Below are 14,941 nucleotides of genomic sequence, written 5' to 3' on the forward strand. Positions count from 1 at the left end.
ATTCATTTCTACCCGCGAACCACAGCGACGCGTCCTTTTTGTCTCCTCTCGGGTTCCGTAGTAGGCGGGTTCTTAATGCGCCAAGCCGTTTGATTGACAGGCGTGTGAACCAATGGGAGGTGAGGACTGGTGAAGTTCGGTTGCACCGACACTCCAGCTCGCTGAGCCGCAGCGTGTGTGGTTCCCTGGTAACGGACCGTGATTAAGAAGAGAGGACTCGGTTCCTGTTCGAACAGCCGTCGGAGGAGCAGCGCCGCCGCCGCCGCCGCCGCCCTGGCTTCTCCCAGGTGCTTCACCCGACACGTCAACACCGTACAGGCGCTGGAACGGGACGTTTTAACGCTGCTTCTCTTTCAGTGCTTTTCGAGAAAAGCTGAAAAAGACGCGAGGGGCTCTGCAGAGGACGCTGGTGACAAATAACCATGAGGACGACGTCCAGGTAGAGTTTTACACCTCCTGGTGTTCCTGCGGAGCTTCGACGAGCCTCAGGAGGCTCCGGAGGCTCTTCAGACTGAACCAGCAGGAGAGGTTCAGTAAAGGAGATGTTCAGTAAAGATGTTCAGTAAAGGAGATGTTCAGTAAAGGAGATGTCCAGTAAAGGAGATGTTCAGTAAAGATGTTCAGTAAAGGAGATGTCCAGTAAAGATGTTCAGTAAAGGAGATGTTCAGTAAAGGAGATGTTCAGTAAAGATGTTCAGTAAAGGAGATGTTCAGTAAAGATGTTCAGTAAAGATGTTCAGTAAAGGAGATGTTCAGTAAAGGAGATGTCCAGTAAAGGAGATGTTCAGTAAAGATGTCCAGTAAAGGAGATGTTCAGTAAAGGAGATGTTCAGTAAAGATGTCCAGTAAAGGAGATGCCCAGTAAGATGATGTTCAGGATGTCCAGTAAAGGAGATGTCCAGTAAAGGAGATGTCCAGTAAAGGAGATGTTCAGTAAAGATGTTCAGTAAAGGAGATGTTCAGTAAAGGAGATGTCCAGTAAAGGAGATGTTCAGTAAAGATGTCCAGTAAAGGAGATGTTCAGTAAAGGAGATGTTCAGTAAAGATGTCCAGTAAAGGAGATGTTCAGTAAAGATGTCCAGTAAAGGAGATGCCCAGTAAGATGATGTTCAGGATGTCCAGTAAAGGAGATGTCCAGTAAAGGAGATGTCCTTGCAGGCTCTGGTCCCGTCGGTCACTGAGGACGAGCTTCCAGCCGCCATGCAGGTTGGTCTGTTGTTGAACAACAATAATCTCTTCCTCCACTTTTACTACTAAACTAGTAAACGAGATGCTGCTTTGCTTTGCTTTGAGACTAAACTACCTGTCCTGAGACTAAACCACCTGTCCTGAGACTAAACTACCTGTTCTGAGACTAAACCACCTGTCCTGAGACTAAACCACGTGTCCTTAGACTAAACCACCTGTCCTGAGACTAAACCACCTGTCCTGAGACTAAACCACCTGTCCTTAGACTAAACCACCTGTCCTTAGACTAAACCACCTGTCCTGAGACTAAACTACCTGTCCTGAGACTAAACCACCTGTCCTTAGACTAAACCACCTGTCCTGAGACTAAACCACCTGTCCTTAGACTAAACCACCTGTCCTGAGACTAAACCACCTGTCCTTAGACTAAACCACCTGTCCTGAGACTAAACTACCTGTCCTGAGACTAAACTACCTGTCCTTAGACTAAACTACCTGTCCTGAGACTAAACTACCTGTCCTTAGACTAAACCACCTGTCCTGAGACTAAACCACCTGTCCTGAGACTAAACCACCTGTCCTTAGACTAAACCACCTGTCCTGAGACTAAACTACCTGTCCTGAGACTAAACTACCTGTCCTGAGACTAAACCTTGTAGTTTCTCACACAGTATTATATATTATTAAGAGTCGAGCACCAGGGTTTTACTCGCAGCCACAAATACTGTAAATCTCTACAAATCCATCACATGTAGACAAACAACACTCACATTCGTACCAGGAGCAATTTAGCATCACCAGTTAGCCTCAGTTAGCCTCAGTTAGCCTCAGTTAGCCTCAGTTAGCCTCAGTTAGCCTCAGTTAGCCTCAGTTTTTGGACTATTGGAGGAAGCCGGAGTTCCCGGAGGAGGAAACCCACACACATGGTGGGAACATGCAACCTCCATACAGCGACCTCCATACAGCGACCTCCATACAGCGACCTCCATACAGCGACCTCCATACAGCAAGGTCCTGGGTCCTACTTGACCCATGACCTTCTTCCTGTGAGGCGAAGCACTGCTCTCCTTGTCCTCCATGTGAAAACTGTGCCTGGCAGTTCTTCTCCACCACGCTAACCTTCCAGTGTTTCACCCATTGAAGCACCGATCAGACATAAACTGTACTCCTGCTGTACTCCTGCTGTACTCCTGCTGTACTCCTGCTATATTCCTGCTGTACTCCTGCTATATTCCTGCTGTACTCCTGCTATATTCCTGCTGTATTCCTGCTGTACTCCTGCTATATTCCTGCTGTACTCCTGCTGTACTCCTGCTATATTCCTGCTGTACTCCTGCTGTACTCCTGCTGTATTCCTGCTGTACTCCTGCTGTACTCCTGCTGTATTCCTGCTGTACTCCTGCTGTATTCCTGCTGTACTCCTGCTGTACTCCTGCTGTACTCCTGCTGTATTCCTGCTGTACTCCTGCTGTACTCCTGCTGTACTCCTGCTGTACTCCTGCTGTATTCCTGCTGTACTCCTGCTGTATTCCTGCTGTATTCCTGCTGTACTCCTGCTGTATTCCTGCTGTACTCCTGCTGTATTCCTGCTGTATTCCTGCTGTACTCCTGCTGTATTCCTGCTGTACTCCTGCTGTACTCCTGCTGTACTCCTGCTGTACATAAGCTGTATTCCGTCTGTACAGCCGGAGCTGCAGGGCCGGGAGGAAAACCCCGGAGAGACTTTGAAACGCACCTTAAAGGCTCAGAGGCAGAGGAGGAAGAAGAAGGTACGTTGGTCTTTGCCACCTTCACCATTTCCACCAGAAGCAGCGTGGCAGACCAACACTGCTGGTTGTGTTTGTGTTGACCAGCTGCTGGAGCAGTCCTCGGCCCAGGAGGCCCAGGAGGCCCAGGAGGACCAGGAGGACCAGGAGGACCAGGAGGACCATGGAGAGGGGGGGGCGTCCACACTCCAGTCCCACAAGGCCCACAGGGAAGCGTCCAGGAAACTCAACGCTTCGTCACAGTCTGCCGCTGGCTCTCAGAGAAGTTTGTGCCGCGCTGTCCTTTTAGCATGTATTGTCCAGAAACGTGGTGTTTTACATTCATGTGTCAGTCGGAGCGTCAAATGTCCGATCATCCTTCTTTAAACATGGAAGAATTTGAACCTCCAATGTTCCATCAGTTCACCTTTTGTCAGTTACTACAGGAGCCTGAGAAATAAGCACCCTTGACTGAAACCGTTCGATCTTCCTTGTGTTCCAGGACTCGCCTCAGAAGCTTCCCAGCGTCCAGACGACGTGATGACGCTCCACCTGGAGGAGAAGCTGAGAGCTGCCATAGTAAACCTTCTCACCGTTTCTGTCCTTCGTTGTGGACTTTAGTCCTTGATTGCTGTTGTGTCCTGTGGTGCCCCAGTCCAGAGCCGAGACCCTCCAGCAGCAGGGGGCTCCTCCTGAACCAGCCAGTCGCCTGCAGAGCCTCAGAGACAGAGACACCAGGACCAGGTTTGACAGACAGGTGAGCGTCTTGCAACCTCGAACCATCGACGAGACGCAGAAAGCTACGATGTGCAAATAACTCAGGATGTGGATCTGGAACATGTTTCTGCTCCAGCGCGTTCTGTCCTTCTATATCTGCTGGTATTTTGTTCTGTTCAGGGTTCAGAGTTCCCAGATGAGTGTGAAACACTGTTCAGAGTATTAACCCACCATCGTAATGAAGTCACCTGTTTGTCTGTCTGCCAGCAAGATGACGTCACAACTCCTGCAGGGACTTTGTGGAAATTCTGGTCACGGAATGAAACGAGGCCCTGGAAGGTTCCAGTGCATGTGGGAGGTGATCCAGATCTGGGTTCTGATTCTGGATCAGGGTTTACTTTGATAGGCTTTTAAGGATTATGTCAACTCAACATGACGGGTTTAATTTGTGAGTCCAGGTCTTTAGAGGACGTTGGACGTGTCTCATTGCTCTTGAGGTTTTCAATCAGAGTTCAAATGAGAAGTTTTTGTTTGTAACTCATGTTAAAACTTCACAGGTGGATTCAGACAGAAGTGGGAGAACCGAAGCGCCTCCGGGCCTCGGCGCCAGGCTGAAGAGTCGAGAGGCAGCGAGAAGGGTAAGGATTCCTAGAACAATGCTTTCTGTCCTTTCACCTGCTGTTCATTGACTCTCGGTGAAAACAGGCGGTCGCAGGACAACCGACTGCAGAGGAGGCCTACAACTTCTTCACCTGGGACTTTGAGCCCGACCCGGCCGACGGGACCGAGGAGACCAGCAGGGAAACGCTCGGGCACAGGAAACCAGCAGAAGACGATGGTGACAAAGACGGAGAAGAGGAGCAGGAAGAAGCTGAAGCAGATGCAGATAATCAGGTAGAACATGAGCGTACGTCCTGTGTTCTGGACCCGCCTCGGCAGAGACTGAGGGAACGTCTGCCTCCTGCCTCAGAGCGAACAAGATCCTCTGGTCAGCAATGAGGAGGACAACCTGTTTGGCCTGGGCCAGGCCCCCCAGGACTTCCTGGAGGTGAGGAAGGCCGAGTATGGTGGGTACAGGACACGTGTCCAGCAGGAAAGTGAAGTCCTGTTCACAGCAAGCCTCCGTCCAGGTGGAGTACAACTTCACTTGTTAAGTATTGTGACGACCGATAAAGTCCTGCTGTTGACGTGAAAACAATCATGTTTCTTTAGTTCCGACTTCCATTAAACTCCCTGAAAACACGAAGCCCCGCTATTTAGAGGACGAGGGTCTCTATGTTGGAGAGAGGCCTGTTGTCTCCACGACCAATGAGAACATTCTGGAGAATCGCGTTTTGAAAACAGAAGAGGTAACATGTGCCAAGATGTAAAGTCCTTCTGGTTCTTCATGTCCGTCGACGTCTTGAAGCGTAATAATATGGATGTTTTTCTTGAAAAGGGAAAGAAATGGTTTGGAGACGACGGCAGGATCTTGGCTCTGCCGGACCCCATAAAGGAATCCTCCACCCGGCCCCCGCTCTTCCACATGGAGGAGGATCTGGACCCGGCCCTGCAGACCGTATACAGGAAGGTGAGAAAGGTCACGCAGAAACCACAAACATCAAGGAATGACGAGATTCAAACCTTTGTCTTTGTAGATCAAAGCCAAAGCTCCCAGATTAGAAGCAGTTCTAATCAAGAGTTGGTGGAACGACTGGTCACATGACCGCAGCCTCTGATAGGTTAGGAGAGCAGCTCTGCCCCCCCAGGGCCCAGTTCATGGTCCAGCCGGGGGGGGTCTGTGCCGATATTGAGTTTCAGACCATTCCCGACTCGACAGCTGCCCAACATGACAAATAAGTACAACCAAACGTCAAATAGCTGCTGTCTTTCAATTCATGTTTTCAGACCAAAACAGGAGCAGCTGTTATTTATGATCCCCTTGAAAGCAGATGTTTGTTTCTGTGTTGCTCATGCATGATATTTGCATTAAGGCCCTTCTAATGGAGCTCTGTGTCTCTGTCAGTAGCTCGTGCTTCCCCGGAGCTTCATTACTTACATATTTGGTCAAATAGACACAAGATACAAGAGAGTTTTATGAGCGTGGCTCCTTCCCAGCATAGTCCATGATGGTTGATGTGATTTAATCCTGCAGGCGCTGAAGTCCAAACACACCAGCCTGTTGATCGGCGGCGGCGCCGACCCGGAGGGGGACTACCAGCTGGATGTGGACGTCTCGGGGCTCATCTTTTCCCACCATCCACTCTTCAGCCGGGAGCACGTCCTGGGGGCTCGTCTGGCTCAGCTGTACGACCAGCAGCTCAGCAGGCAGCACAGCAACCTGACAGGACACCTCACCGACAAGGTTCCACCGCTCCTCGTGCTCTTTCACTCTAGTCACCCCCGGCTGGGTTTCTCTAAAGTAGAATCACCACTTCACTACCGCTGTGGTGCTCATTTACAAGTTTATGGTAAAGAAATTCAATTGTAAAAACTGCAAAGTACAAGTCCGTTTATAAAATATGTGAGTCTCACAAATGAAGTACGTCTATCAGGTACACAAATGCAGATCTAAATCTTTGAATATTAATTGAAATTGGGGCTGTACCCCCAAGATACTACTGAATTACAGTAATGTACATCTGTGTCTTCATCACTGGTCACGGAGGTATTTTGTTTCTTCACTGCAGCTGAATGGCCTGAGGAGGGCGCTGCACCACATGCTGGAGATCCACAGCGGCCGGAGCCTCACTCAGGCTCTGCAACAGAGGATTTCTGAGTACAGCCAGGAAGTCAGGTCAGTCTGTGTCCGTCAGCCTCTGCAGTCCTGCTCCACGCCGCCACCAGAAGTCTCCTTGCAATGCTTTTGTCCGTCTGACCTTGGTAGAAACACCCGGCAGCTGCGGGACAAGGAGCAGGAGAAAGACAGAACTCTGCTGAAGAACATTGTGAAGGTGTGGAAGGAGGTCAAGGCTCTCAGAGACCTGCAGACGTTCAGCAACACGCCTTACAAACTCTACCTCAGAAGGTAAAACCTCAATTCATTTCAACAGCTGCCAGTCGGGCTGAACAGTGAAAATGTCCAATTTGTGACCGTTCCTGTATTATCCAATACCCGGGGTTCGGGTTAGGGTTCGGGTTAGGGTTAGGGTTAGCGTTAGCGTTAGCTCGCCTCACTGGGCTGGAGGAAACGTACGGTAGCTGCAGAAACAATCCCGGGTCATGTTGTCCATCACTGCTGCAGGGAGAACGTGGATCGGGAATCAGATGAGCGAGAGCACGAAGAGGAAATCTTGGCCGAGGTTGTGGAGTTGCAGGCAGAGGGGGAGGAGGACTACCTCGGGAAGTGGGCGGAGTACAAGAAGCAGCTGGACGAGTGGAAGCTGTGGAGAAGAACACAGGTGCCTCCCGTCATTCCTCCACCCGAGTCCCCTTCATTACGGAGGTCAGACCTCGTCAGGCTGCTTCATCAGGTCCTGGATGCTGTTTTCAGAAAGCCAAGAAGAAAAAGAAAGTGAAGAAGAAGAAAGGCCAAACGCGGGACGACAGCGAAGACGAGGAGGAGGAGGAGCGGGAAACCAGCGGGTCAGAAGACCCCCCGAAAGAAGGTCCCCTGAAGCCAGACCCCCCCGAGAAGCCCGACCTGGACTCCCTGGAGCAGTGGGTGAGAGAGAAGGTGTCCAGGATCCGCAGGAAACCCGGAGAGCCCATCTTGATCCCTCAGCTGTCTGCATCTGGAAACATCACCGCGACTGAACTCTGCCCCAGGTATGAGAACGAGCTCTGAGCTCGTCTGACTCTCTGGCGCCGCCTGTAGGAAGCAGCCGGTGGTGCAGCAGCAGAATGTATGGTCCACCTTACCAGTGTGCCGTTGGACTGAGCTGTGACTGACTTGTCCTGTGTCAGGGCCGAGGCGGCTCGGAGGCAGGAGCTGTCCAGGCGCTCGCTCTTCATCAAGATCCTCTATAACCAGAAGGAAGTGTCCCGGACGGACGGCCGCGGCCTGAACGCCGACTTCAGGGTGCATTTTGGTCAGATCTTCAACCTCAAGATACTCAACTGTCCCCAAAGCATCAACCTGCAGGTACCGTGAAGACGAGCCGTCCGTCCACCTGCTGTCTCCCCGTCCTCACGTGTCTGCACGTCTGCATGAGCAGGTGTTCGAGGAGGCGGGCTCGTCCTGCTCCCTCCTGGCTCAGGTCTTCGTTCCGGTGCCGGAGCCCTCGGTTCTGACCGCCAACGTTCCTCTGGAGGAATTCGAGTTCAGCAGCAACCAGCGAGTGATGTTTGACCACGAGGGAGTCGGAAGCGGTAATCGTCATGCTCACAAGCGCTTCCATCTTGTGGAACTCTTTATTCAGCCACTTGTTTCCGCCGCCCGTCACTCGCCCCCCCCAGATGTCCCCCTCTCCTTCGAGGCCGACGGAAGCAACAAGGTGACCCTGCTGACCTCTGGGAAACTGTCCTGCTGCGTCTCCTGGGCGCTGGGGGAGGACGGCGTCCCTCTGGCGCCCCCTGCTTCTCAGCACCCTGCTGGTCGACACAGGTACTGACACAACCTTCACTTTGCAGTGACGCTACGGAAAGTGGATTCGGCTTCATTGAAATCATCGGGTTTTACATGATTGTTGTTCAATCATTTGGTGATTCAGAGAAGTTGTGTTTCTTTATTCTCCGTGGTAAATTACTTAACAACCAAACACACATCACACGATCATCTGGTGACGAGTGTCTGCGTGAGAAGCTTTACAAACTGTAAATACACGTCGTGGATCTTGTTCCCTGAGGTCACTGTTGTTCTGTTTCAGCGGCCTGGGTCGTGTGGACGCCGTCACGTCCATCGGGGCGTCTGGACTCTACGACATGAAGAAGATTAGCGAGTGGGCCACGCAGTCACGACTCGACCCCAACGACCCCAACAACGCCTCCATCATGCAGCTGCTGAAGGTGGGAGTCAGAAGACGTCCTCGGTGTTTTGTTGCGCTTGCTGAGTCGGCGCTCTGGTCCGGTGTCTTCAGGTGGCCTCCAGCGGCCAGGTCACGGCGCCACACTACTTCCGCCTGGAGCATCTCCAGGAGGAGTTTAACTTTGTGACCGACGAGGACCTGGAGAAGTCCAGAAGGTTCCGGCTGCTCCGGCTGAGGAACCAGGAGGTTGCGGAGTTCCGTAATTACAAATACGTCCCTGCTCAGGAGAGGGAGGTGACCGACGGGCCGTTCCAGGTCGGTTCCTCAGGAAGCCGCCGTGATGCACACCTTGGCAGAATGGAGGCACACATCACACTGAGTCTCTGATTTGTTTGGAATGATTTGAGGACTATGAAAGAAGATTGCAAGACGGAGACGTGGTCGACACCAAGGAGCACCTGGACTCACACAGAGCTCTAGTGGCTCAGTACCTGCAGAAGGTGAGCGAGGGCCTCTGGTGGAAACGGCTGAACGTCGACGCTCAGTGACTTGTCGTCTTCATTTTCTTCCCCAGATCCGAGAATCTGTCATCCACAGGTTCCTTCTTGCTAAACATCACTATCTTCTGTCTGACCTGGTGGTAGAAGATGAAATACCGAGCATCGGGTAAAACCCTCTGGAGGCACTGACCGGTCCTCCTTCACTCTCTGTCCTGTTTGCCTCCTCCATTGTCCTCACCAATATTCACTCATCGCTGCTTTCTGGACTGTCGGTCAGAACTTATGGGCGTCGCGTGATTCAACATGCTGTGGTTGTAGGGAAAGCTAAGCTTTAGCATGGATGCATGAGTGAACTGAGGAAAGAGGCAGGGCAGGATCCTGATCCTCCTGGACTCTGATTCCTGGTCCAGGTCCTCCTGGAACCAGCAGAGTCCATCACACAGGATCACCAGGGACACAGTCGTAGTTCTACAATCGGCACCAGTCATGTTGTTGGATGTTACTGAAATCAAATGTTTACATTTTGTTTCTTTTCATTTTCTTCCATGTTTTTCTTTTGTTTCCCAGTGGTCCAGGTACAGGGTATGTTTGAAGACTCTTTTTTTTTAAATTCTTCTTCTTCTTCTTCTTTTCCCATCCACCAGTTCTCCGTTTCTCCCTTCAGAGTGCCGTAGCAGTGATGTAGTTCTTTGTATTTGTGTTCAGTCCTCTCAGGAGTTTGCTGAAGTATTTCTCAAAATGAGCCCCACAGAATTCAGTTAAAATACAGAAATGATGCATCAACCAGAAAAGATAACATGAAAAACACATGAACAAATCTTTTAGCGTTATTGTTCAATAAGATTTGTAAATGATGAGAACCAGAACGATAAGAGGAACCTTCACACGTTCTCCGGAGACCTTCCAGTCTCACAATAAACTCTCCCGACTTAATTCCGGCTTCAGATTGTCTCGTCTGTCTGCAGACTCATGCAGCAGGATGAACATGTGAGATGAACTGTAAATCCCTGCGTGGACTGAGTACTGCTGGTTTTAGCTCCTCTAGCTGACAGCTGCAGTGTGATACATCCATGTGTGTGCACTGTAGTGACAGGTCAGTGTGCTGGGTGACTGATTGACACGATCTGTGACGACCAGGTTTCTGGGAATCAACCTGTTCAAGCTGGCGGAGCCGAAGCGACCCCTGAAGCCACAGAGGAAAGAGAGAAAGAAGGTGACTGCTCAGAACCTGTCTGACGGGGACATCAAACTCCTGGTGAACATCATCCGGGCGTATGACGTCCCGGTGCGCAGGGCGCCCAGCAGGTGAGTGAGGCCAGGCTGCTTTCCCCAGGAGCTGCAGAGCTTTGTGACCTCATGGGCTTTGTGACCTCATGGGCTTTGTGACCTCATGGGCTTTGTGACCTCATGAGCTTTGTGACCTCATGAGCTTTATGACCTCATGGGCTTTGTGACCTCATGGGCTTTGTGACCTCATGAGCTTTGTGACCTCATGGGCTTTGTGACCTCATGGGCTTTGTGACCTCATGGGCTTTGTGACCTCATGAGCTTTGTGACCTCATGGGCTTTGTGACCTCATTGGCTTTGTGACCTCATGAAGTTTGTGACCTCATGAAGTTTGTGACCTCATGAGCTTTGTGACCTCATGGGCTTTGTGACCTCATGGGCTTTGTGACCTCATGAAGTTTGTGACCTCATGAAGTTTGTGACCTCATGAGCTTTGTGACCTCATGAAGTTTGTGACCTCATGAAGTTTGTGACCTCATGAGCTTTGTGACCTCATGAAGTTTGTGACCTCATGGGCTTTGTGACCTCATGGGCTTTGTGACTACATGGGCTTTGTGACCTCATGGGCTTTGTGACCTCATGGGCTTTGTGACCTCATGAGCTTTGTGACCTCATGAGCTTTGTGACCTCATGAAGTTTGCTTGGTCTGGTTGTTTCTGCAGTAAAGCAGGACAGTCGTCCCAGACCGCCATCCAGGGGAGCGACTGCTACCTCAGCCAGGTACCGGGCGCCTCGTCCTCCTCATAACGCTGAAACCAGCCTCAGTCTCATGACGCGTCCGTCTGCTGCAGGTACAAGTCAGGCCCTTTGTGGAAGTTTCCTTCCAGCGCACGGTTCTTCAAACGACCACCGCCGACGGACCAAACCCATGTTGGAATGAGGAACTGCAGCTTCCATTCAGGTGAATTACTTTGCCTTTCATAGACGTTTCCCACCTCTGATGAGAACTGCTTCTCTGATCTACACTTGCTGGAGTCCAGGATATTCACATGATGGGTTTTAATGCGTCTGAACCTGGAAATTCTGAGTTGCGTCACAAAGTGAATAGCATATTTTAAAATGAGTTTAACGAAGACAACATTTCTTAACTGCTGCTGACTTGAAGCTCTTTGTGTGTGCAGCGCCCCAAATGGAGACTACAGCACTGCCAGCCTGCAGGCGGTGAAAGACGAAGTCTTCATCAACATATTTGATGAGATGGTGTTTGAGTCTGGAGGCGTAAGCAGGATTCCTCTCTTCTGTGGTCACACACTGTTCATCCCTGCTTGGAGGCTGAGGTTCATGTGTCATTCTCCTCAGACTGACAAAGACAAAGGCAAAACCATCCAGACCCGTGTGGAGAAGCACTGGCTGGGTTCTGTTAGAATCCCGTTCAGCACCATCTACTCTCAGCTCAAGGTGAGCCTCTGCTTTGCTTCTTCTCCACAGAGGTCTGGTGACTTCCTGACACGTTTGCTTGTTTTTCATCTGGCAGATTGACGGAACATTCAAAGTAAATACCCCGGCGGTGCTGCTGGGCTACAGCAGGGAGCGCAGCCATGGCCCCAACGGGGGGTATGACATTCTACGGAGCCTGAGCGAAGGAACGTTCATCACACTCTTCATCACAGTTGAACCTCAGCTGGTGCCTGGAGAGTCCATCAGGGAGAAGGTGAGTCCATCAGGGAGAGGGAGAGTCCATCAGGGAGAGGGAGAGTCCATCAGGGAGAGGGAGAGTCCATCAGGGAGAAGGTGAGTCCATCAGGGAGAGGGAGAGTCCATCAGGGAGAAGGTGAGTCCATCAGGGAGAGGGAGAGTCCATCAGGGAGAAGGTGAGTCCATCGGGGAGAGGGAGAGTCCATCGGGGAGAGGGAGAGTCCATCGGGGAGAGGGAGCGTCCATCGGGGAGAGGGAGCGTCCATCGGGGAGAGGGAGAGTCCATCAGGGAGAGGGAGAGTCCATCGGGGAGAAGGTGAGTCCATCGGGGAGAGGGAGAGTCCATCGGGGAGAGGGAGAGTCCATCGGGGAGAGGGAGAGTCCATCGGGGAGAGGGAGAGTCCATCGGGGAGAAGGTGAGTCCATCGGGGAGAGGGAGAGTCCATCGGGGAGAGGGAGAGTCCATCAGTGTGTCCTCTGCAGGACACTGTCCATTGGCCAACGCCTCCAGACTCGTTTCACTGAAACGACACTGAAGGAGGTTGTTGGTGTTTGTGTGGAGAGCAGCTTGTCTTGTCTTTCTGTTTGTCTTCATGTGTCCCTGATTTACTTTTGCTGCGCTGCACGGTAGCTGAAGGACCTGAAGGTACTTGTTGGACCACGTCCCCCTTCCCTGTCCTCCAGTCCTCGTCTCATCACCCTGAAGGCACACAGTCCTGTTGCTTTAGTCCTCTTTGGTGGACGTGTCCTTGCAGTTTGACAGCCAGGAGGACGAGCGCTTGCTGCAGGCGTCGGACCGGTTTGAGAAGGAGGCGGTGCAGGTCTACCCGGACCGGCCCTGCATCACCACCGTCATCGACCTCAGTGGGAAAACCGTCTTCATCACCCGCTTCGTCCGGCCGCTGAAACCCCCTCAGGAGTTCCTGGACGCGTTCCCCAACAGCCCCCAGGAGGCCACGGTCAGTCTCACCCAGCCTCCAAGGAACTGCTGGTCCTAGCAGGACCCTGGACGTGACTTGTGCTCTGCTCTCCACCTGACAGACCCTGGTGGCCAGGTTCGTCTCGCTCATCCCCTCCCTGCCGGACCGAGTCACGTTTTCTGGGTCCTGCGACCTCTGGAGCAGCTGTGATGTGAGTCGGCGCTCTGCAGGACGCCGCTGGAGGAGAACCTCCGTCTTTGACCAGCTCGTGTTTCGGTCTTCGTCTTTCCAGCAATTCCTCACGTTCCTGGCGGGAGACGAAGAGGAACACGCCGTGCTGTTGTGCAACTACTTCCTGTTTATGGGCAAGCGAGCCTGGCTGGTGGTGGGCAGCGCCATACCGGAGGTGTGTGGCGTCCGTCTGTCGACGCCGCGGTGGTTTGAAGTGTTGGAGGTGACGCTGGTTGTGTGTCGTCAGGGGCCCACGGCGTACGTCCTGACCCTGGAGCAGAGCCGCTACCTGATCTGGAACCCCAGCAGCGGCCAGCACTACGGCCAGTACGACACCTTCTGTCCGCTGCAGACCGTCGGCTGCCTGGTCGACGCCGACAACGTGTGGTTCAACACCCAGCAGTACGCCGCGCCCACCAGGATGAGCTTTGACGTCACCAAAGCCAAGTTGTGGAAACCGTTCTTCTCGCGGTCCTTCTCCCACCCTGGGCTGTCCAGCGTTCAGGTGACTCTCCAACATTCCCGACAAACTGTATGTGTTCGGTCACGTCGTAATTCCCTCTTCCTCCGTCTGGCCTTAACGCCTGCAGCCGGACAAGCTGGTTTATCGGCGCGCAGACAAGGCAGCTGCAGCGGAGCTGCAGGACAGGCAAGTCATAATGCAGTCATACAGAACCAGGCCTTTGTTCCAGTGTCACACTTCACCATGAACAAGCGACGTGTGTCCTCCCCTCTGGCCAGAATTGAGAGGATTCTGAAGGAGAAGATCATGGAGTGGCGCCCCCGGCAGCCCACGCGCTGGAACCGCCACTGCACCTCCACCCTGAAGCACTTCCTGCCCAGGCTGGAGCAGAGCGCCGGGCAGGACGTGGCCGACGCCCACTGCCACGACCTGCAGAAGATGCTGGGCGACTACAAGGTGGATCCAGAGAGGCGATCCGCTGGGGGACAAGCGTCCCCGGTCCGCAGGGGACAGACGTCCGTGTTGATGCAATGTCTGGTTTGTGTGCAGATTTCAGGATTCCCTCTGCACCTGCCGTTCTCCGAGGTGCGGCCCATCGTGGAGGCGGTGTACAGCACCGGGGTTCACGGCGTCCAGGCGCCAAACGTGGAGTTTGCTCTGGCCGTGTACGTGCATCCTTACCCCAACAACGTCCTGTCGGTGTGGGTGTACCTGGCCTCGCTGCTCTGCACCTGACGGCCGGACCAGCCTCGCCCTCGGAGGGTGTTTGAGTGATGAGCAGCGCTGGAATTCTCTACCAGAGTCGCTGCAGGTCACGTGAGTTACCAAAGCAGAAATCTTCCTGGAACCAGGATCCAACCAGGAACATTGTTGTTGTTTCTGTGCAGCTGATTCTCACTTTGATTGGTTCTTTATTCACCTGGAACCTTCACTTCCTCTTTTCCTTTCATTTACAGTCAAACCTTGACATATTGGACATTAATCAGTTGGAGCTGCAGGGAAAGAGAGAAATTCACCTTTTCTAGTTCATGTTGACATTTTTTGCATTTTTGACAAATTTATGCTTTTGAGATTAAACATTCAAGTTTATTTGAAAGTAGTTCAGAAATATGTCATTATAGACTTGATCAGTATTTTAGATGTTTTTTTTTTAAAGAAGCGTCTTTCTAGAAAAATGACCTTGAAGGAATATTGCAAAAAACATTTTTTATTGCAGTTGGATGCAGTTTATAGATTTCTGTTTCGTTACCAACATTTTACTGGATAAGAATTACATATCATCACAATTAAGTGTGAGTTTTATTCCACCAACATTACCAGTAGGTTTACTCGAGTACTCGTCTGCTAGATTACAAACAGTTTAGTTTAA

The 14,941-nt window shown here is 51.9% G+C and overlaps 1 protein-coding gene across 2 annotated transcripts; it reads left to right on the plus strand.

Moving 5' to 3' along the window:
- The first annotated feature begins 183 nt into the window (after window positions 1-183).
- Window positions 184-14,929, plus strand: cc2d2a (coiled-coil and C2 domain containing 2A). 2 transcript variants are annotated; one of them, XM_080505960.1, is made up of 38 exons: window positions 184-287; window positions 358-439; window positions 1,159-1,206; window positions 2,874-2,957; window positions 3,042-3,219; window positions 3,436-3,512; window positions 3,589-3,690; window positions 4,208-4,288; window positions 4,356-4,544; window positions 4,621-4,780; window positions 4,863-4,999; window positions 5,089-5,220; window positions 5,785-5,994; window positions 6,320-6,426; window positions 6,517-6,657; window positions 6,874-7,030; window positions 7,123-7,397; window positions 7,536-7,713; window positions 7,787-7,940; window positions 8,028-8,175; window positions 8,438-8,576; window positions 8,648-8,851; window positions 8,944-9,036; window positions 9,111-9,202; window positions 10,174-10,341; window positions 10,986-11,043; window positions 11,115-11,224; window positions 11,445-11,541; window positions 11,623-11,721; window positions 11,798-11,974; window positions 12,590-12,604; window positions 12,714-12,917; window positions 13,000-13,089; window positions 13,171-13,284; window positions 13,357-13,614; window positions 13,700-13,758; window positions 13,851-14,028; window positions 14,122-14,929. In XM_080505960.1, exons 3-38 carry the CDS (start codon window positions 1,201-1,203, stop codon window positions 14,305-14,307), a joined length of 4,857 nt encoding a protein of 1,618 aa, XP_080362086.1. In that variant the 5' UTR covers window positions 184-287; window positions 358-439; window positions 1,159-1,200; the 3' UTR covers window positions 14,308-14,929. The 2 variants fall into 2 exon arrangements, with proteins under 2 accessions (XP_080362086.1, XP_080362087.1); XM_080505961.1 differs by lacking the exon at window positions 12,590-12,604.
- Window positions 14,930-14,941: the final 12 nt, after the last annotated feature.

Source organism: Blennius ocellaris, assembly GCF_963422515.1.
Source record: "Blennius ocellaris genome assembly, chromosome: 12".
In the NCBI taxonomy this organism is placed as follows: Eukaryota; Metazoa; Chordata; class Actinopteri; order Blenniiformes; family Blenniidae; genus Blennius; species Blennius ocellaris.